Raw genomic sequence first — 22949 nt, forward strand, 5'->3', positions numbered from 1 at the left:
TTACACTCTTTACGCGACTCGCGATGTATGTGAATTACCTTGTGCGCTGGCCCAATATCCGAGTTTCGCATCGAAATGTTGCAGGTGTTAGTAAATCGCTTATATAATATGGCATTACTAAGCAGCCACCCATGGGGGCAAGTATTATCGGAGTTTGTCCTTTTCCAAATTACTTTATCGCGCTCGAGGATGCTTGTTTTGGCCTTTGTTGGGGCCATCGAAAGAGCAGAAAATGTCAAAAACAGACCTTCGGCCGGCAAAATCCACCTAAGAGTAATTGCTTTGTGCATTAGTAAGGCCACGCTACGTTATCGCCAACATCATGATGAATTATTTTTTGCTCGAAAATGAACGAGGTGTGGTTATGAAAAGAACTAGACATTCATCGTGGTTCTTTTCCAATGAATTCGATGTGTAATGGCGATATAAGTCGTTATACGGTTCGTTTACGGTTCTGCAAAACGAAAAATCTTTAATTGCATATTTAGACACTTTAATACGATATTTGTGCCCTTTGTTCTACATACGAAATATTCTATTTCATGGAGCGATCCGGATTAACAATTTTAATATATTTAAGTACTGAAACTTGTCGTGCGATTCTTATTACATTTAAATTAAATCCTTGACTAAATACAGGATAGAGCTGACGTCATACGGAACTTCACATCTCACATTCTGTAATACCGACTTCGAAAAATTCGGAGTGTTTCCTACGCCCTCTGTAATTCGTTACGGCACTGATAAGTATAGGAACTTATCTAGGAAAATGATTATTTCTATCTATGTTTCATCTCCATTTGTAGTTACATGTTGCCTATTTGATATTAGAAACTATTTGTACTCTTAAAGTGCATTCATACAGTCTCATGGAAAACAATTACAATCTACATTTTCGAATCGCATGTGATATTATCGATTAGGTATAAAATACAGATAACTACTATACTTGTATGTAATCGGTAACGTTGGGAGTAACATGAAAATGTTAAGAGAAATCCTATATGGTTTTATTATCCGCTGTATTATTTATACATCTCCTATACGATTTTATTTCGACAATTTGAATATATGTGTACCTCAAATTCAATTATTAAAAGTTTTTGTCTAACAAAATATATTTACTAATTTCACAGGGTACTTGGTTTCTGGCATACGTTACTGTCGATGCTTTGTGTCACCGGCGCGCTCAGCCAGCGGTTGTCATGGCGACTGGCAATCATCTTCCCCCACTATTTTCGAGCAAGCTCCCTCTGCGTCAGTCGTTCGCGAAGCCTTGCAGGCGGCGGATAGTGCGCAGTTCGCCAATTGGTTGTAGTGTCTATTGGTCTTTTTCTTTTCTACCCCTCTGTAAGAAAAAATCATAAAAAACAACGAGGAAAACGGTGCGCCTCGGAGGCGCTGCCGCAAGTGTACGGTGCCGAATTTCATCACGGTGATTGACTTCGCTGCCGGTTCTTCTCCACACGGTCAATAATGAGGGACATGGCGGGCAAGATCGCCGAGTTGAAGTTCGAGGCACCCCTCGCACGTTTCGAGGAGGAAGACACGGCCAGCTTGAAAAATATGAATCTACTGACAGGTGCGAGGGAACACGCGTGCCGACTTTCCTTTTGCTCTTTCCTGCCCGATTTGTGACGCATCTTACCGTGTCGGACTCTTGTTAACCTCGTTGTGGATCAAAGTTTATCGCGATGTCTTCGAATCGGAATTGTCTCTGTTACGAATGCGTTTCGTCAATTAGCAAAATTCTGATCTTAACGGTCGTTCGCGAAACTGAGAGTCAGTATATATAGAGCTCCGATAATCCTTACTCCTTCTCTATTTTTATGACAATCGATTTCGATTACTCGGAAAGTGGGTGACGATTGTTCGCTTATGAATAGACTGCGGGCATTATTTATGCATCTACGGGAAATTTAAATGTATAAGAATGCGCGCAATATAGAAGAATATAAGAACGCGTTTAAAGAGTAAAACGAATCCGTACAGTTAGTTTCCATTTCTTTGGTTCAGTCTACTAAATTATAAATTTGCATAAACAACATCCGTAGTCCGGTTACGAAACAAGAATGATTTACGAGTAGGGAAACGCGTGGTTTTCTTGCTGTCCTGGGATGTTCTCCTTTACTTTGACTAAAAAAGGCGTTCCAGTACAACGCCAGTGCGGCACTATAAGCGGAAATTTCGAAACCAAAAGAGTTTCTCGGTAGCGGGAACAGGTTTCGTGTGTCTCTCTGCATTAAGCGTGTAAAACGTGCGTGCACGCGTGGTCACGCTCATTTTGCGGACGTGCAAATTAAATGACGAGGGTGGCTTAGTATAGGCAGCGGTGAAGAAGCGACCTTCGGGCGACAAACGCGTAACAAAAGGCTACGTCATGCGTACAATTGGTGTCTAATATCCTTCATATACGTTTTAACTCTCGTATCACTTTTCACGACATCGTAGAACATACATCGTTGGAAATCTGGCCTGGAAACGCCTCCGGGGCTAGAGAAACGCAAATATATGTTTTACGGTGTTCATAGAAAAATCACGGATATTTAATCCTAAAAACATTCGATCCGCTATGCGTCACTGACGTCTACGCGAAAGTACGATCCATCGCGTTTATGTAACTGATAATACACCCGTAGCAAATGTAAATTAACACTCCCACCGGCTATCAGTGGGTGTCTTTACTCTAAAGAATCAATTTCTTTTTCATTCGTTTTACGAGTCTAAGATTTCTAGTATCTAATTATATGCCAATGATATTTTTAAAATTTCAGTTTCAAATTAGCAAACAAGACATATTGATTTATATAATTACGTATATGTATACAGCGTTTGTAGCAGTATACAATATCCAATTACACAGTAGCATGCAAATGTCAGAAAGCTTTTAGAAGTTGTTCGTGTAATTATTTTAGTGACAGGGAAATGTTAATAGCCTCTCCCTAGCGAGTCCTTTGTGACACTGCCCTCTACGTATTATGTATGGGAACAATAAGCCATTCCGTGATATATGATTTATTGCGTCTCACGCTATCGAAACTTATCGATGTTTATTTTACTCTGAATTGGATTAAGAACGATGACTGATAAACTGACGTGTCACTGTGTACTAAAAGTAGGACAAAGATAGAAGAAGATAATAGATAATATAAATACTGATGATGGTCTCTCTTGTTTGTCATATTTAGAGCAATTGCTGGACACGAGTTTAAACACGAGCTACGGAGAGAATTGTAACGCGAACGAGCCAGCGACTACGCACGAAAATGGTACCGATATACTGCAAGAGGGGACATTCAGCCCCTTCAGCGGCAGTCTCGAGGATCTCGTTAACACCTTCGACGAGAAGATAACATCCTGCTTTCGCGATTACGGCACGAACGTCGAGTCCCTGGCACCCGTGCAAGTACGCACGCAGGAAGAAATCATGAACGAGTGCCAGTAAGTTTCTGGAGCGTCAATCGTTTTTTTTTTTTTTCTTTTTCTTTCTTTCTCTCGAATATCCTATCGCCATGGCGTACGCAAATATAAATTTACAAACTATACAGTTTATTGTAATAATCTTGTTTGTCGAATGTAGGTATTACGTAGAAGTTGGTCAGAGTATTTAAATGGCAACCAGTTTACGAACGGTAGCTGCAAAAGGAAAAAGCTTCCTTGATAAGTCAATTAGTACGAGACATGAGATAATCTACTGGTGAATGGAAGATACAGCAGTTCACTTCGTTTCCTTCCTTTCCTTTTATGCATTATCATCGAACGACCTCTTTTTAACGGATCGTCGACAGCAAAAAAGAAATTATAAAGCGCGCAAGTGAAAATTACGTTAGTACGTGCGCGATTGAGAAGTTTCTATTACCCTTGGGTCACGCGATATCTCCGGTACAGTTATACCGGTTTATACGGCCATGTTCGATGATTAAAAAAGTAAAGCTGCTGACGCTGCGTGGCGGCTCCCCTGGTAAATGAATACCCCGAAGATCGTCGGAGTTATCGCATTCAAATTGTCGCGTTTACCTTGAGATATCTATTACGCCTTGCAGCACTGCGATCCTCGTTATAAAGTAATGATAGTTGCGCCACACTTCTTGTCGAACGGAAGTAATCGTTTACGGTCATCACCGTTACGATATTATATCCCGTGTGAATAATAATTACCGGTCCCATGCTTCGGTATTTCAATGACATCATTCAAGATGCCTACCTATCCCGTTTAATGTAACTTTTTGCAACAGTTTATAGATGGTATAAACGAGGTGCAAATGTTATACCATTACGGTTCTGTTGGTTGTTCCGTCGAGTAATATCTCATATTCCGTTTAAGTAATCTCGTGTTAACGCTTTCTTCGACTCTCGTTAAGACGCGTAAACAGTTTCACTCGATGACTCTGGCTAAACCGATATCGCTTGAACTTGCGTTACTCCTATGGTTTCATTAGGAAGCGTTACAGCTACTTGCACTAAACCGCCAGATTGATACGGTTCAACGGGTATTATACTCTTGTTTTTGTCGACGGTACATGAATCGACCCGATTGATTTTTTTCTTCCAAGTAAAAAGCGAATGGGTTATGATTCGTACACGAGCTTGATTCACGGACGCCCACTGTGAGTTAAAATTGGAACAAAAAGTGGAGCAAAGTAATTGTATATATGTTGCTGATGGTAATTCGAGGCGTTCGAATACGTTTAAACGAGACGCCAGCTTTTCGTTACATGTCTGATCCTGAAGATCACGGTATCGATTTTACGAGAAAAGTGTGCCGCCATGAGTACTCTCTACGTGACGTTTGCGGCGCGCGTTCTGCAGCTTTCTCTCCGCGGAGTGGACAGACCGCGTAACAAGAAAGTAACTTACCTTCTAATTAGACTATCGTCGCGCGCTGTGCACCGGCACATCGATGCTTGATCGGCCGGTTCCTTCTCGATTTCTAAATTCCACGTAACAAAAGGCGTGCTCTCGTTATTTCTTCTATAACATTTTCTCGGTTTCATCCTCGCGAATCTTTTTTTCTCGGCCATAGTGCATTACGTAACGACGCGCTTCCTCTTTCGGTATATTCCGATAGGAGTTGCTGATCGGACAAATACGTGGTTTCTCCGATAAACCAACGTTTGGAAGATGAGCCACATAGATATATAACTTGTACTTTTAATATACCCGTTTTTGCTTATTAAGCACGAATTTAATAACTTATTTAACTGCTTGCACGGTATTTCTATTCCCGAATACTTGATATATTTCATTATGCGCGGTACTGACGCAATTAAGGACGAAAATAGCTCGTCCTTTGTGTATTAATTAAAGCAACAGACGTAGAAGAAGAGTTCCAGGAAAAGTCGAGCATCGTGAAAGCTAATTAAAAATAGTTGAAATTCCTGACCGGAGAGACGCGTAAAAGGTTCCAGAGACTCCGGAAGAATATTCTCCGTGAAAAATCGACGCTGTTATCCTCGGTGCAGGTGTCCGACCGAATATATCCAACCACGTAACCACTCGGTGCAGGTGAAGCTCAACGAAGCGCAAAATTGTATCTTCTTCGCTGTAGAGTGTAGAGTAACACGGCGAGACTCTTAAACTCGTTTCAACTCCGGTTGTGCATAAATTTCTTTGAAGTCCTGCCTTTCTCCAAATTCGTCTAGACGTCCTGCTGCCTTTCGTCGCTCTGATGCGGTCGTAGAAGAAAAGAAAATAAACTTATAAAAAAGGCGTCGGTGTAGGGCGCGTAGTCTTTAGGGGCCGGAGCTGTTATATCAAAGGAAAACCACTTTGAGATTGTAACGGAAAGAATTAACTCTCACCCACTAGGGGAGGTCCAAGTGACCCACGCATAGTTCTCTTCGCCTTGTATACTCGTATACCTGCGTATTATGTACCTGCCGCTTAGGCAGGCGCCTACCTAAAATTTTCTTCTTTTATTCCGTTGCTATAGAACTCTAAGGGCGGATCTGTAGGGGAAATAAATTCCATTCTTTCACGTTGCTTGCGTCTACTTTGCTTCAACCATAGTACGTTTATTACAGAGATCCTCTGTACTGGGTAAAGTTTTTTATGGCACCATAGTGGGATCTTTCGACGTCGTAAACCGCTATACGTACATGTAATGAAATTATCCAAGTCGGGAAGCTTAATCGAAGCTTTAATTAAGGATCGTCCGAGTAGATTTTCTTCGAGAAGCATCAGATCGACTGGTACCCTGGTATTTCACTTTGACGGAAACTAAGATCCATCTGAAGTCAATTTCCCGAATTTCAACAAGCGCAAACGCGAGTACGGTTTTAGATGGAGCATCGACGTATCGAAAGTTGAAGCGTCAGCGAGAAGTCGAGAGGTCAGTGGCCGAGGTTTGCAGAGATCGGACACGTGCACTCGCACGTGTCTCATTCGGCATCGGCGCCGCTTTCATATGCATGCACCAAGCCGGAAAGAATAAACGCATCCGTGCGTGCGTATCCGGTCTATTGTTCGTAATCCAATTTGCCACGAGACAAAGTTCGTCGCTCAGGAATGAGCGTTGTTCGATGGATGAAACGCGTCTCTTCTCTTTAGAGAGCCAAGGTCGTGGCTCCAATGGGTGCGCTCGCCTTTGAACGCGAAACGCGGTAGCCTTCTCTTTTCACCTCCGAAAGACTTTCTCGCCCCACGGCACGTAACTTCCTTTCCTTTTTTTCATGGCCCCCTTTTCAGGCCACGGGTCGTACGTTCTCTTTGCCAGCACTTTGCGCGTAGTCCTCCTTTTATCCTTTTCCAAACAGTTCGCCGTCAAAATCCATAGAATCGCCGATTAGGTGTTCGTGGAATAAAACAAATCTTCGGACAAGTACGCGTCGCAATTTTTCTGGAACGTGCGGTTCAATGGAGTACTTGTACGTTTCGTAGGAAGCTATTTACTGTCGATTAAATAATGGTCATGAGTATAAAAATGGTCGAAGGGAACTCGTGACGAGGGAAGCGAGAAACGTAAAGTAATACGAAAATTCGGGTGCCGGTGGAGGAACGTGTCAGTAACGCGATCACGGCAGCGAGAAATCGTGCATCGATCGAATCGCGAAGGGGTGCCCCATGAAAATTTGATCTCTGTGTTTTGTTCGGTCGTTCGTATCGAGCCACCCCTCCGGGTGGACAAACGTCAATAAAGCAGCGCTTGCGCTGTATCAGCTAACCGCGGTGCGATGTTCCTACGAGCGGCGTTTTCTTTCGTGTCCCCTTTCCTTGCTTCTCGATTTATTTATTTATGTCGATGAAGAGCGCACGGGAAGAGGCACGCCGATAATATCGTAGAAATATGTAGCGAAAGTACTTCGGCTCTTTTGCATTGCAACACGTTTTCTATTGTCTGAAAAAAATAAAAGAAAGAAGATACTGGCAGGATTGCGAGGGATAACGAAACGTTCGTCGTAGATTTTGTTCGCGTCTTATCCGCATCCTGCGCTATTTTATCTGGCTCACTGTGAACTAAGTAAAATAGATTGGATCGCGGCAATTTGTTAGGATAACGAATCGTCGAAAAGCTGCTGTTTTTGCTCGTAAGCTGGTCGTGTTACGCAACGGATAGCGTACGAAGACTGTACAAGCCCCGTCATGGATCATTGAACCGAAGAATGAATTAATAAGCAAGGGGATACACTCGCCTTCCCGAGAATTCAATTTCACTGCGTTTTTCTCGTTCCAGTTAATGGGGAAAAATGTACAGGTCGTTTCAAAAGGGACGTCCATCCCCTTGGACGGGCGTTACTTTCTTCCATGTATTTTCATTCAATTTTAATACATCTTTTAGTATCGTTGTTTATCTTTGAATTATTGCACGCGCCGATTCCAATGAGATATAAAAATTTTAACGAATACGAAAGAACCGTTTCTGCTTCGATAACTCATTCGTCGGCAGATCTGGTCGGGTTGTTTAGGCGTTTGTCCCGAATGATGCGACTAACATGCGCGCAGGATGAAGTCACTGCCTTAATGCACTTAACATTAATGAGAAACTCGAGTGGGTCGAATTGACCTCCATTTGTTAATCCAACACCATCGACCGGGCCGCCGTATGTTGCCTCTATTCTCCTTTTATTTCTGAGAACCGCTCGAGCGTTACCGTACGGCAACTGGCTAAATGAGGAGAATAATAAGACCGAGACAAACGAAGTTAATTTGATCGATACGAATAATTACAAGAAAAAATTTGAAGGTTGCCAGCGAACCGTGAAACTGCTGCTGCACTGCTAATTGAGTCTAATCGATTCGTTCGAGTTTAGTTTGGTTTACTCGATTATCCGGTAATCGTAGTGGGAACAAACTTAATTAAACCAACGAATAGAAAATAAATAAGAATAAAAAGACAGAAGAATGAGGACAGAATCGTCTTGCAGATCGTATATCGTATTATCTAATCGAGATTGTTTACAAATCGGAAGTATGAGAAAGACTGGTTGATAGGATCTCGTTCACGGCTACCGATTCTATGCGAAAATTCATTTCCCTAGAATGGATGCATTGTTGTCGAAATGAGTTAGACTTTGTTTGCAAGGGATCGAACGACTTATCTGTACGTGTGTACACGACCCGGGAACCGCCTACGGGGAACTAGTGATTCACACGGTATCCCAGAAAACAGAGACTTCGTTTGAACATCTGCCTTCGTCGTCGAATCTTATCGCGTCTTTCAACAAGCATTTAAAACGATAACGCGTCTCCGAGGATGATGCACAGGATGTGTAGGCCTCAATGAAATTTAGATTACGATGTTCACACGATTGTTCTCCGTTCGACAGAGTTCGCTGAGACAATTCGTTCGCGATACGTTGCCGTTACTTGGCTAGTTTAAAGATAGAACAGTTGGTAGCTAGAAATGTGGCACTTTCTTAAACATCCTTGCCCCGAATTTTAATGTACACCGTCTTTTAGCAAACGTGCCTTTCTGAAGTCACGTAAGATTATACTTCGCTGTTGATCCCGAGTAATCGTTAAGACTCAGGATGTAAAAATAGCAGTCGCTTGGTCGATTGATGGTTTTGAAACAACGGCAGACGACAATTCAACGGGAGGATATGAGTCAACTGGTGTCGTGGCTGCGTAATTGAAATTAATAATACGCCTAATGAAATTTAATGTGTCTGGAAGAAAAAAAATTTGCTCGTTATCTCGTCATCTAACGAGGGATTCTCAACTTAATGCTTTTCCTTTTTCTTGTAGAATGTGGTGGACGATTACCGGTACGTTTGGTAACATATTACCAATCGATTGGAGCAAATCGTACGCTAGAAAAATGCACATGCCCGCGCTTAATTTGAACGAGGCTCCGGTTTCACACGAAAGGTAAGCTGTAGTTCCTACAGCAGCGTTTTAAGCAGCTTCTGTACTTCGTTTGCTGCTTTTCTTTCCGCAAGAATACATAGTTGATAACGATAGAAGGGACATCTCTTAATGTGTTTGAAAATATACAAAGCGCGATCGACGTTTGCAAATTAGACGCTTTCATTTTGTTTGCTATAGACCTGAACTAGAGGATTTAAGTAGCGAAGATGAGGCTGTCGCAACTGATTTGGACATGCATGCTTTGATCTTGTCCAGTAGCACCGATACTCACAGCCCAGAGGAACCGCTTAAGACTGCGGAAGAGGTACTCCGTGAAATAGACGATATAATGCAGGTAAATATACAATTTCTTCAAGAGATAAATTCACAGGGAAAGAGGGAAAAAGATCTGTTTTGCGTAGGAAAGTCCGTCGATGGAAAGATCACCGGATTCCGATGGGTCTTTATTGGATAGCGACGAGGCACTGGAGAGGAGCAGAGAAGTTCTGGGCTCTCCGCTGCACGAGAAAAGTATATTTTCATAAGCAGATACGAACCAATAAACAGCATCAGAATGGGCTTCATAATCTTGAATCATGATCGTTTGTTCTAGAGCTAAAACAACTTACCTCCAGCCAACTGACTGAGTTACTCGGGGAGATGGAATCCTTGGTGGGAGCTCTGAGCGAAACTCTCATCGCGGAACTTGCATTGCGCGACGAGCTCGAATATGAGAAAGAATTAAAGAATCAATTTATCTCGTTGTTGTTAGCAGTACAAAATCGACGAAGACAGCATCATGTCACGAGAAAGAGAAATCAAATGCAAAATGGTACTAGTCCTTTACCACAACATAGATCGCTTCAAGAATCTAAGGTAATTGGCGGTTGTTACAGAACGTCGAATTCGTAGGTATAAATTTGAAATATTTCATTTGAATAACGTTGCTTACAGTATTTAACTACCGTAATTCCGTATCATATGGACAGTGGCCCACCAGACAATCAGGCATTACAAGTTCTCATTAAAAGTGAGTATCACTGAATAATTATGCGAATATATTAAACACTTAACTCTGGTATTTTATTTTGCAGTATTAAAAGCAATTAGCGAAGACAGTCCAACTGTACCTACTTTACTAACAGATTATATACTCAAAGGTAAGTAAAGAAATCTTGAGTTTTTTCAAATAAATGTGTAAATTGAATGTCTAAAAAAAATAATTCTTATTTTCAGTATTGTGTCCTACTTAGTGAGCGTACCATAAATTCCTCACGGAAATCGATAAAAATCAGAAAGAAAGATATTAATTATTAACGAATACAATTTGCTCTCTTCTTGCCAATACGCTTTCAGCCGTTGTTGTGCCGCATATTCTTGCGTTAAGGCAGGTGATTTTGCTTCTAAATTGTGTCTGGAACTACACACTGTATCGACTTTAGATTCATAGATAGAATCCGTGACACTCACATCTAGTCTTACTTTATATATTATCACGTGTATATTATTTTACATAAGATATATTTCTAATAATCTATGTATGCGCTCTATAAAATACCTCTTAATCGTGTACGACTTATAAAATCTTCATTTTTGTATACGTCATCATGAATTTCGTGACAATTCAGTTTTTTGTAATTTTTTGTACATAAAGATCTTATCGAAATGTGTGAACAAATTTTACTATATTACCGAAAATATTTATATTTATGTAGAAAAATATACCAATTAACTTGTAGATTACAACATATAAACTTATGAATTTAGTATATATTGTTGTAATGCTCATGTACCTAGAATTATCTAGTAACGTATCGCGCAAAAATAAAAACATCTTGTTGCTGGAACAACCTTATGAATCTACACATAAAATCTGTTTAATAATTACATACAAGATGCCATTGAACACTTTGTGTGCGGCAACACAGTTGTTTTACACACATTACAGATATTGTGTTTGTTGAAATAAAGAAATAAATTGAACAATCTTACTATTGAAAAGTGTTATTTTTATTCATAAGAAGGCAAGTTTTCTTCTGTATAATTCATATTCCTTTTTATTAGTTAAATAGTTTTGATCTTTTTTATCAATTTTCATTTGTGTTTTAATGAATTAAAAATTGTGAAGTATTGTAACCATAATTCGATCACGTGACGAAAAGATGTTCTATTATTATCTTATATTTATTATGCAATATATATATATATGTATGTATGTATGTAGCTTATATACTGTATATATATATTTAGGATTTATTAATAACATGTAATAGGATTTAATTTCATTATCAGCAGTGTCTGTTTCGTTATTGTATATTGTACTTATATATTGTAATACCAATTTATACTTATCGATAATGGAATAATGTAAGTAAAAACATAATTGAATGTTGAACACGAGACAGTGTTTGTAAGGTTACTTCAAACGTATCCGTAGGAAAATACTTCCTTACAAATTGATTAAAAGATGATGATTACAAGACAATTAAAGGTATGTATTTAATACATGTGATAAATCAGTATTGTGATTACTTACATACGTTATTATTTAAGAGATTTGCTTGTTATTTCTTTGCATAAAACCTAACCTACAACCTTTTTTTCCATTTTATATCTAGATACCTTCATTTAAAAGTTTATCAACAATAGCCCTTTTTGGAAGTGTTATTGTTACAGCTACAGGACTTATTGTACGATATGATTTAGAAAACAAAATTCGGAAAACAGCAACTTATAAAAAGGCATTGAAATTATTTTATGATCATAAGGAAACCATTAAACATTTAGGAGAACCTATACAGGAAGGAAGAATAACGCTTCCAGAGTATAAATCTGGTAATATTAAGAAATTCGGTATTAATGTAAAGGGGGCTAACACTACAGGAAAACTATATTTTGAATATCAAGTTCAACCGGATGAAAGTACTGAAATAAAGAAGGTAGAAATTAAATTTAATGATATTGCTGATAAGATATTTGTGATTCATACAAATTAGTGTATATAATAATGAAATATATTGCATTCTTTTGTTTCTCCCTTATATTTTTGTGGTATTGTTTAAAAGTATACAAAAGTTTGTTATTATATAAGCTTCAAAGGAGGATTGACATGGCAACTTGATTATTTTTAACGTTATAATATCATCAATAAAGATGATTATAATTTATCTAAATGTCTGTAATGGCATATCTGTAACACCCTTTGGAACTTTAAGACCTCTTCTGGTATAACCAAATCCAGCTTGAATTATGTGTATAGCAGCTTCAACAGTTAATTGAATATCATGTTGATTACCAATGAAAGGATTTACTTCTACAAGATCCACTGCATTTAGTCTTTTAGTTCTGTATAATATTTCCATTAAGTGAACAGCTTCTCTGAGTGACAATCCACCACGTACTAAAACAAATAAACTGTAAGAATTAGAATAAAAATTATCTAGGCAAAAGCAGATAATTTACCAGGAGTTCCTGTACATGGTGCTTCTAATGGGTCTAAGGAATCAATATCAAAACTAACATGTAATGATTTTGATTCATTAGGATCTATTTTATTTAGTGCCATGTAAACAACATCATGAATGCCTGGACAAAGATATCATTTAATAATTGATTTGTTAATGTTTTGGTCAGCTTAAGTATATAATATTACCATATCTTTCAACATCTTCCATACCAAAAGCAGTAATACCAAATTTTTCAATAACTAATCTTTCATAACGATCAACAGATCTTAATCCAATATAAGCTACATTTCTAATTGATAACCTGTAAATAATTATAACATATTTAATATATTATTTTATCTATTTCGTTTTGGTAATATTATTGTAATATAATTACAAATTACATTGGCTGTTGCCAATCCATTCCTGGCAGATGTGGCCAGTAATCAGCTAATTCAGAAGTTAATAATGCTACAGGCATTCCATGAACATTTCCACTTTCGCTAGTTTTATTTGTATTTAGATCTGCATGAGCATCAACCCATATAACAGCTACATTTTCTTTTTCCTGTAATGGTATAAAGTATAATATACAATGTGGAAAGAAAAAACTGTAAAAAAAGAAGTAAATTATACCTTAACATGACCATCTATAGTTCCAATTCCTACACTATGATCACCACCAATAGTCAATACTCGTCGATCATCTTTCAAAATTTCTTGAACTTTCTCAGATAAATAACTTGTACAGCCAGCAACATCACCCAAGTGTGACATGTTATTTACTCCATCTACATTTTTTGCTTTATATGAAATATCACCATAATCTTTCACATCTAACCCTTTTTTAATGTAAGGAGTTACAAAAATTAGATTTTTAGTTTTTAAAACTTTGAAATCAGTGAAATATATAATAATAATTACCTAATGATTTTAATTCTCGCACTAATCCAGCTGTTCTAATTGCCTCTGGACCATGTGCTACACCTTCCTTATGCTATATTTATAATTGCTGTATATTATTACTTTATATATTATGTTACTATATTACCATGTACTATAATACCTGTCCTTTATCAAATGGCACCCCAATTATTCCAACTTTGCCATAATTGCGATTTCCAAGTCTGATAATAACACTTTGTATTTTCTTTAATATATTCATTTTGTATATATGCTGTTTTAATGTAGAATTTAATAAGCTAAAGTAACTGTTTATTGACCTATGCCCTCAGACTGTTGTAATACATATCTGTTGTAATATAGATAACACATGAGATTTACAGTACAAATTATAACATAGTTGTGCAAGAACAGAACTTAAAAAAAACTTAAAAAGTATATTAAATTGAGGATTACTACTTTGTCGTAATATTTCGCATTTATTATGTGTAACATTTCTTACAAATGATTTATTATATAAATTATTATTAGATATGTATAATTAATACGCAATAAAAATGTTTTTAGTATTTGATAATAATAATACTTATATCACAATTTACAACACGTAAACAAAAAATTTATTCAATAGCTAACAATTAAAAAATTGTTATTCTTAACTTCTTTCTGTGTGCTAAAATTTATTTGGGACCAATCATATTTTCTGGCTTCACCCATTGATCAAATTGTTCTGCAGTTATGCCATTCTTCAATGCTGATTCTTTTAACGTGAGATTTTCTGCATGGGCTTGCTTGGCAATTTTAGCAGCCTGAAAAATATAACTTTTATATTATATTTGAAGACTGTAATAAACCAGTCTTCTTTTAATTAAAAAATTGTAATACCTTATCATAACCAATATGTGGATTTAAAGCAGTAACAAGCATTAAACTCTCGTTCAAAAGTTTACTGATACGATCTACATTCGGTTTAATACCGACGACGCAGTTCTTTGTAAATGAGGCACAGGCATCACCTAATAGTCTTGCAGATCTTAATGTATTTGCAACTATCATAGGTTTAAATACATTAAGCTCAAAATGGCCATTACTTCCACCAATAGATACAGCAACTTGATTACCCATGACTTGGCAACAAACCATAGTCATTGCTTCGCATTGTGTTGGATTAACTTTACCAGGCATAATAGAACTTCCTGGCTCATTTTCAGGAAGAGATAATTCCCCCAGACCGCAACGAGGTCCACTTCCCAAAAATCGAATATCATTAGCTATCTAAATAGAAATTTTATATAACGTAAAATAACAAATATAGATTTTTTTAATCGAATATTCTTTAAACATACCTTCATAAGCGAAACTGCTACTGTATTCAGCGCACCATGCACTTCTACCATAGTATCTTTAGTCGCTAAAGCTTCAAATTTATTAGGAGCAGTTACAAATGGTAATCCAGTAATTTCTGCAATCTTTGCTGCTGATTTTTCCGCAAAACCTTTTGGTGCATTTAATCCTGTTCCTACTGCAGTACCACCAAGTGCTAACTCATATAATCTTGGAAGAGTATCTTTTACCCTTTTAATGCCATTACAAACTTGTGCTGCATAACCTGTATTACAATTATTTGCTTTTATAAAAATAGTTTAATACATATAATTTAATCCTGAATATTTTAACCCCAACCTGAAAATTCTTGTCCTAGTGTTAAGGGCACAGCATCTTGAGTATGAGTTCTACCAATTTTTATAATATCTTTCCATGCATTAGCCTTTTCTTCTAATGCTTCATGTAATTTTTCCAAACCAGGAAGTAATACCCTGTTAATTTCCAAAGCAACTGCTATATGCATAGCAGTAGGAAATGTATCATTGCTACTTTGAGATTTATTTACATGATCATTTGGATGGACAGGATCCTTTGATCCAAGTTTACCACCAAGTAATTCAATTGCACGATTTGAAATTACCTAAATAGAATAAATAAACTAGTTACAAGTCTATCCAATTATACTTAAATTATTTAATAATGTGTCAATACCTCATTGGTGTTCATATTGCTTTGCGTACCAGAACCTGTTTGCCAAATTACCAGTGGAAAATGATCTTTATAAAGGTCTCCACATATAACATCATCTGCAGCTTTACTAATAGCATCTGCTATTTTTGCATCCATTCCATATTCTTTATTTACAAGTGCAGCAGCTTTCTTTAATATACCCATTGCGACAATAACCCCATACTAAAGAAATATTCAAAATATAAACTAAGAATGTTATATGCATTAAAACTTCCTTTTTCTATAATAAATAATTAGATTTCCTTACAGGCATTCGTTCAAAACTATCACCAATTGGAAAGTTCATTTTTGACCGCATTGTTTGTGCTCCATAATATTTGTCAGCAGGAACCTTTAGTTCACCAAAAGTATCCCTTTCAATTCGAAATTCACCACTGGACTCCTGAAATTACAACATTAAAAATTTATTATAATACTAATGATGAAATTTGTTTATAAAAATAATTTATGCTCATATACCATATTGAGAAGGTAAATTATATAATAGAACTGAATGAATATAGCTTCAAAATGAGTACTATAGCAGTTTGAACAGAGGAAATTGAAGGTCAGTCAGATGAAACCATGTATGTGATAATAGATATGTACTCAGATAGATTTTTATGCTTGTACAATATCAAATTAAAAAAAAGGGAACACAACACAAAAGAATTATATACATAATTATGTAATATAAAAATGAAATATATAAATATAGTATCTTCCATTATATAAACATAAGGATTTAATATGTCACGTTTAATTAATATTTTCTATAAAATAAAAAATTTGTATCATACCATCTTGTTTCATAAAATTCATTCCACAATCTCTATTTTCATTGAAAAAGTTCCTGTTTTCGTTTTCGTTTAGAGATGATTAATTCGATTAAATGTCAAACGTGTTCAATTGTTATATTACAAATGACATTGTAACATCTCAAAAATATGCTAAAAAAATTATATATGACAAGGCAGTACATTTTTTGTTTATAATATTCTGCAAAATTATTTCAAGAACTTAGTTCTTTAATGATTATGTAAAAATAATGCACGAACTAATTTAAAGATTTTAGACGAGAATAGTAGAAAAGAGTAAATTGCGAGAAAGAATAAATAAAACAATTTAGCTATAAATTTAAGAAAGCGTTATTGAGAAATGATACATTTTTAAGTCATAAGATTTATTTTATATGACATAGTAGTACCTTTTTATTGCCTTTAGAAACTACCGATGTATACAATGACAGCCTTAATGTTAAAAAAGCCGATGATTTCTTTAATTCCAATAATCCATGATTGATAAGTGAACATTTCAATAAACTTAATGTCATTTTAATAATTTTTAACGTCTAGTTTTTTTCAACAATCGTTCCAGAAGTTAAAAAGGATCGAAAGAATAAGTAAAAATGACTGAAAACGACACAAGAGCAAAAGCTCTGATAGAAGTGTGCACTAACGAGTAGCTTGAAAACTAAGCACAAAATATGTTATAGTTAGATAGATTCTACGTGAGCTGAGTGAAGATATCAATTTTATTGCAGTTGCAAACATACAGTCAAGATATTGTGCGCAAATAAATAAGACCGTGATTGGTTTATTTAGTACATTAACTGATTTTAATTAGTTTAATATTATTACAAATAAAAATGTATTCTGTTAGATTGCAATAAGATTATTTGGAGTTTATGAAGTGTTATTCTTATAAAAATCGTCTTAGATGTATTTTAATAGAAACATGTAAAAGAAGTAATCGAAAAGTTTACATGTTGGTATTTGAAATTTCTGATTGGTGAGCCACCATCCTGGTTTCCAAAAACATGAACTTTCAAACATACCATATAAACGTACATATGAAATTCTTTTCTTTTTGAATTGTTCTTCTTTCAATTACGAATACAATGTCGACCAATTAATAGTATGTTAATTATCGGCTAAATTATGTAGTATTTTTACCAACCTATTAACTTTCGTCGCCATTGTATTTATGTTATATGTGCGTGGTGGTATTGCGTGTAGTTGAAGTAACAAAATTATGGTGTATTTTTGAAAAAAACGTCATCTAAATAGTAGTCGATAACAAACCGATAAATTTGTGTAACACGGTCTTATCATACTAGTCGTATGTCAATTGGAACTGGGAATTTCTAGTGATATCGAGAGTAATTATTCAACGATTAAACGAAGCGGTTAACGCGTTTATTGAATTTTAATAACTTTAGCAAAATTTTAAGATTTACGTCTCATGTAAACAGCACGAGAATCTTTACATGTCATCCCGCTTAATGATCCTTATTATGTAATTTATGCAAAAGGGAATGCTATGCACAAAAAATTGTGGTTAAAACTTCGTCGAGTTTGCATTACAAGTGGTGTCTTTCGAAAATGACTGACTTTTCTTCCTTTTCTACTTTTACGAGGTAAGTTAAAAACGTGTTTTATCAAATGCAACATGTCCCGTTCCCAACTTCTATGTAAATAAACAAACGTTTCTTACTACAATTACAAGTTATTTTACGAACAACATGTCTTCCAACTTTTAATTTGATAAAAAATACGTTTTTTATCCTTAACCTAGAATGTCACGAGTACCGGGCTTCTTGTTCTCAAGTAATTTCTAAAATAATTTGAAATCATTGTAGCATTTTAGCATAATCAGTTGTATTTTTTAATTTCTTGTAATATATGTTTAAAATTTATTTAACTGAGATATGAAACCCGACTTTGGTATATAACCATTGCACATAACCGATCATTAATGTTAGATTAACTTATATTTATTTTTCAATTAAAATCCTGGAAAAAAGCTTAATTTTAAGTTTAGAAAGCGTAATGTGCTTTGGAGAGGCAATTTCTAGAATTAAGAAATTTTGTATGATATTTATTGGTTTTATTTAAGATGTTGTTTAAGTTGTGAGTTAAAGTGTGGTTTAAGTATAATTACCTAAAATAAATGTTTTCAAAAGTTAATTATTGTAATCAAGGAACAAAATATCAATAAGAGTTTTACGAGCAAAAATAATATTATTTCTTTTTGCAAAGTTATATGATGAAATTTTACATTAGTATGACAAATATTATTGCAGACAAAGAATGTTTTTGTATATTTATTGGATGCAAATTAAATTTTATGTAACGGAATCACATTATTCTATTAAATTATAGTTTAGCCATATTGTTATGAAAGATATAAACAATAGTCTTATGAGCCCCCAAAAGTTTAATAAAAGAAATAAAAATAAATATTTGAGTATTTAAGAATTATTTTTATGACTATAAATTTTAGTATATTTATGAATTTGCAGGGTAATCAATAAAGTATTAAATTTTGTAAAATGTACTATTAGAACCACTTTTGTGATACTCAACAATATTTATTGTATACCAACATATGTAGTATGGATGACATTATTGTTCCCTGTAAAAGTTTATCAACCACAAGTATATTGGAGAATCGAAGGATTATTTTTCCATTGGCTGTTAGCAATGGTATCCACGTGGACTTGGTCTGCAGGTTATGATAGTGAGTATACAAATAATTTATATATTTAATTAAAATAGCATTATTAAAATAATACTGAAATAACAAATAACATTTAATTTATAGTAATAGAACAAGGTGATGATATACAAGAAATTATTAGTGAAAGAACATTAGTAATAGCAAATCATCAAAGTACTGGTGATGTTCCTATACTCATGACAACATTTAATGCTAAGCCAAATGTATTACCTAATCTAATGTGGATTATGGATAGGATTTTTAAATTTACTAACTTTGGTATAGTTTCTATTTTACACCAGGACTTCTTCATTGTATCTGTAAGTGATTATAGATTTGTTAGTTTATTAATAATATCTTAAGTAACTAGGTTACTTTATTTTTGATGATATTTTGTGTTAGGGTCGAAAACAAAGGGAAGGGAGTTTAAAAAAGCTAGAAAAGCATTTAAAAGAAGCATATATTCCATTGAGCAGAAAATGGATGGTTCTCTTCCCAGAAGGAGGATTTTTATGTAAAAGACGAGAGACATCACAAAAATATGCTAAAAAGAATAATTTGCCAATTCTTGAAAATGTAACGTTACCGCGAGTAGGAGCAATGCAAACTATATTTGATACGATTGGTCCATCACAAGAAAATAATACAGCAGAACAACAATTGAACAGTAGGCCAAGTAAATAATTTTATAGAAACTGTAGTTTAACTTAAGTTCTTGTTTAATTACAATATATTAAGTAATAATATGTATTGCTAATCTGTATAAACTTTTTATAGATATGACGGCAGCTAAACCACAAATCAATTGGATTCTAGATATAACGATAGCATATCCTCAAGGTAAACCACTTGACTTACCAACAATTATAACTGGTTCACGACCACCATGTGAAACAGTATTATTTTACCGAGTTTTTCCTAGTTCAGTGGTGAGTTTTTTAAATATATGTAGACCGTCACCCATTCATATTTTCCATGAGAATATTTTATTACATCATTGATTTTAGGTCCCACGAGAACCAGAATTATTGTCTAAATGGTTATATGATAGATGGGTTGAAAAAGAATCACTTTTGGAAAACTTTTACAAGTATGGATCATTTCTTGGCACTCAAGCACCTGTCAATGAAGGTTCTAAAATCCATCAGGATCCATTGAGATTCCTAGTCCTTCATTTATTTTTTATAACATCTAGTTATATACATTATAATATGTTTACGTATGTACTATCTTGCTTTTGGTAAAGCGTTTTATACTATACAAGAAATTACGTTCAGATACGTAAGTAAAATTAAATTGTAGTAAAGTAAAAATATTCCTGCCTCAAATATTATTCTTGATGTTAACTAACAAAACTAACGGATGTATGGATTGTCAATTTCAAATGAATGTTTGTAATCTAATTATGCCATAGGTAGTGAATTGCAAGTACCCGTTTCGTTACCATTCAGGTTTAATCGTCATTATTTGCCTATTTTGTTGATGGTACGAATATAATTTCAAGTATGCTTCATATTACAATAAGTTATCAACAACTTTATGAAGGACTGGGATCTCCAAAAATATTAATTTGAGACACTTATTTGCTGCTATTTTTCCATATTGACTTCACAACAATAACTTACAATTCGCGGTATAGTATAAAACGCTTATATTTGATAAACAAAATTAATAATAATAGTTCGTTAATAAGTTTATTTTACTTGGATAACTAGTAATTCAAGATAATATCAGTCTATTTTATTAAGTATCAACGCTTAAATTTCTGGATATATAAAGCTTCATAATATTTTGCATGAAATACTATTACGTTTTAAAAACGATTCAAGTTTTTTTTTTATAATAAATTCACGATAAAATTACACTTCAATATTCATATTGCCTATATAAAAGAATAATTTAATGTTTGTTGATTCAATTATAATATCTAATGCTACTAGTTGCATGATAGTTTTAAAACATTCTCTATTGATATAAATGTTATCTTTTTATTTGTTCATTTATTATAAATTGCAAAAATGTATCTATATTTGATTATTTGTCTGGAGGACTTGGCAGCATTTCAGGCGATTTTCATAGTATCCTGCACGTATGTTTTGTAATACGATGTCTTAAATATTATCTTGAAATGGAATTGCGAAATGTAATAGTAAATTGTTACTGCTGTTTTGAAGCAGTGATAGTAAATACCATTTCAAAGAATATCCATTTATTTGTGATACATGATAAGAAAAAAGTATTTTTCAATGCGAAGTCAATCATATAAACATAATTTTTTAAATTACATACTAGAAAACTTATATAAGTTCATAACTCTATGAAGAAGTAGATGTGAAATTTGACGTAAATTGTTTTGAAACTTAGCAGAAATAAAAATAAAATAATATCTTTGGAAATCTGTCAAAATAATTAAGGTGTGTACTTTATTGTTAAACTTCAACCAATAATAACGCTGTTCAGTGAAAGAAGACGATACGTCAGCCGTGCCTTGTTCCTACGGACAAACCTCAGTGTTAATTGTATATACGCATATGCAAATCTCATGCATAATTTTCATAGTCAAATCAACGCCTACAATTAGTTCTTAAGATATTCATATTACATCACTTTATAAAGGAGGAATTTTGCATGTATGTAGAAATAATAGAGTTATTAAAGACAGGTTTTTAATGCTGCCTAATTGGTTATTGTAAAATAAACGTATAGTCCAAATCGAAAGCAATTTCTAGACTGATGGATCAAAGAAGTAATTAGCCAATGCACACACGAAATAAATATTCCTTGTCATGGAATAGCTGTAGTAGTTAAATTTTGGTTATGATTATTATTAATGGGAAATTTTTAAAATGTAACAAATTCAATAAGATCAATGTTGATATCAACTGATAGACATAGATATTATTTATGTATAAAAGATTAAGTTTCTATAATATACGATTGCGCGCATTAAAACACGGAAATTTCGAACACAAATTTATATGAAAGTGTGTTATTAAAATATACTATTATTCCTGACATCTTTTGCATTTGATTGCATTTAATATAAAATATGTAGACACAAACTATCTTCAAGTATCTTATAGGCAGTATCATGATAGGAAAAAATGATCAAATCAAAAGAATTTAGATTTGCGAATTCACTGATTTCTTGTATCCTATTTATGTCATAAATGCATTTTTACTTGATAAGATGATAAAACGCTGTTATTGTTTTATTTAAGAGAATACTTTAAATCATGATGAAATCTCTAGTCTTGGTAGCAAATTTTAGAAACAATAAAACGAGGTTCTAAATATGTCACCAATTGTACTATAAGGGATTATTAAATTTATGAAAATAATTTATGTTTTTGCATTACGAAAGCTGCAGTACGTCGTTTAAAGTTATTCAATTAAAAGAAATAAAATTAACTATATTGCTAATAAAAAAAAAAGGTTACAAAATATACATTAAGATTCTGCTAATACTTAATTGTAATGTAAAAATAGCATAAATAAGTTCTTATTTATGTTTAAGAATATAGAAAGGAAACAAAACAAAATGTAACATAATGCTAATTGCATAATAACGTATTTACTCCATTATAAGGGCCAATATTTTCGAGATATTTAGCCACATTAGATTTAAAATAAAACATATAGTACAATAAAAATTAAAATGTCAAGATTCATTAATAATACAAAATGCTGTAATTAAAAACAATGTTGTATTTATTACAAAATATATTTATAACTCTATGGTTATTACATTAAGCA

The 22949-nt window shown here is 34.3% G+C and overlaps 5 protein-coding genes across 7 annotated transcripts; 3 read left to right on the forward strand and 2 right to left on the reverse strand.

Moving 5' to 3' along the window:
• Nucleotides 1-1260: 1260 nt before the first annotated feature.
• Nucleotides 1261-11279, forward strand: LOC100742739 (fasciculation and elongation protein zeta-2). The gene is made up of 9 exons (XM_003485946.4): nt 1261-1582; nt 3189-3441; nt 9187-9309; nt 9487-9643; nt 9711-9819; nt 9902-10164; nt 10243-10318; nt 10383-10448; nt 10525-11279. Exons 1-9 carry the CDS (start codon nt 1477-1479, stop codon nt 10539-10541), a joined length of 1170 nt encoding a protein of 389 aa, XP_003485994.1. The 5' UTR covers nt 1261-1476; the 3' UTR covers nt 10542-11279.
• A 173-nt stretch (nt 11280-11452) lies between these two features.
• On the forward strand, nt 11453-12461 carry LOC100743295. The gene is made up of 2 exons (XM_003485951.3): nt 11453-11779; nt 11907-12461. The coding sequence occupies exons 1-2, from the start codon at nt 11756-11758 to the stop codon at nt 12282-12284; spliced, it is 402 nt and encodes a 133-aa protein (XP_003485999.1). The 5' UTR covers nt 11453-11755; the 3' UTR covers nt 12285-12461.
• LOC100740731 (arginase, hepatic) lies at nt 12310-13975 on the reverse strand. The gene is made up of 7 exons (XM_003485931.4): nt 13801-13975; nt 13659-13731; nt 13371-13576; nt 13139-13302; nt 12941-13056; nt 12751-12873; nt 12310-12688 (listed from the first exon to the last, which is right to left on the reverse strand). Exons 1-7 carry the CDS (start codon nt 13897-13899, stop codon nt 12453-12455), a joined length of 1017 nt encoding a protein of 338 aa, XP_003485979.1. The 5' UTR covers nt 13900-13975; the 3' UTR covers nt 12310-12452.
• Nucleotides 13976-14097: 122 nt separating this feature from the next.
• On the reverse strand, nt 14098-17202 carry LOC100742856 (fumarate hydratase, mitochondrial). 3 transcript variants are annotated; one of them, XM_003485947.4, is made up of 7 exons: nt 16900-17202; nt 15961-16095; nt 15675-15875; nt 15321-15603; nt 14984-15246; nt 14523-14912; nt 14098-14446 (listed from the first exon to the last, which is right to left on the reverse strand). In XM_003485947.4, exons 1-7 carry the CDS (start codon nt 17023-17025, stop codon nt 14318-14320), a joined length of 1527 nt encoding a protein of 508 aa, XP_003485995.1. In that variant the 5' UTR covers nt 17026-17202; the 3' UTR covers nt 14098-14317. The 3 variants fall into 3 exon arrangements, with proteins under 3 accessions (XP_003485995.1, XP_012249960.1, XP_012249961.1); XM_012394537.3 differs by lacking the exon at nt 16900-17202 and adding an exon at nt 16493-16514; XM_012394538.3 differs by lacking the exon at nt 16900-17202 and adding an exon at nt 16173-16301.
• Nucleotides 17203-17210: 8 nt separating this feature from the next.
• LOC100743056 (acyl-CoA:lysophosphatidylglycerol acyltransferase 1) lies at nt 17211-22552 on the forward strand. The gene is made up of 6 exons (XM_003485949.4): nt 17211-18111; nt 18997-19214; nt 19299-19513; nt 19596-19869; nt 19971-20122; nt 20201-22552. Exons 1-6 carry the CDS (start codon nt 18077-18079, stop codon nt 20435-20437), a joined length of 1131 nt encoding a protein of 376 aa, XP_003485997.1. The 5' UTR covers nt 17211-18076; the 3' UTR covers nt 20438-22552.
• The last annotated feature ends 397 nt before the right edge of the window (nt 22553-22949 follow it).

This window comes from Bombus impatiens, unplaced genomic scaffold, assembly GCF_000188095.3.
Source record: "Bombus impatiens unplaced genomic scaffold, BIMP_2.2 scf_0091, whole genome shotgun sequence".
Lineage (NCBI taxonomy): Eukaryota > Metazoa > Arthropoda > Insecta > Hymenoptera > Apidae > Bombus > Bombus impatiens.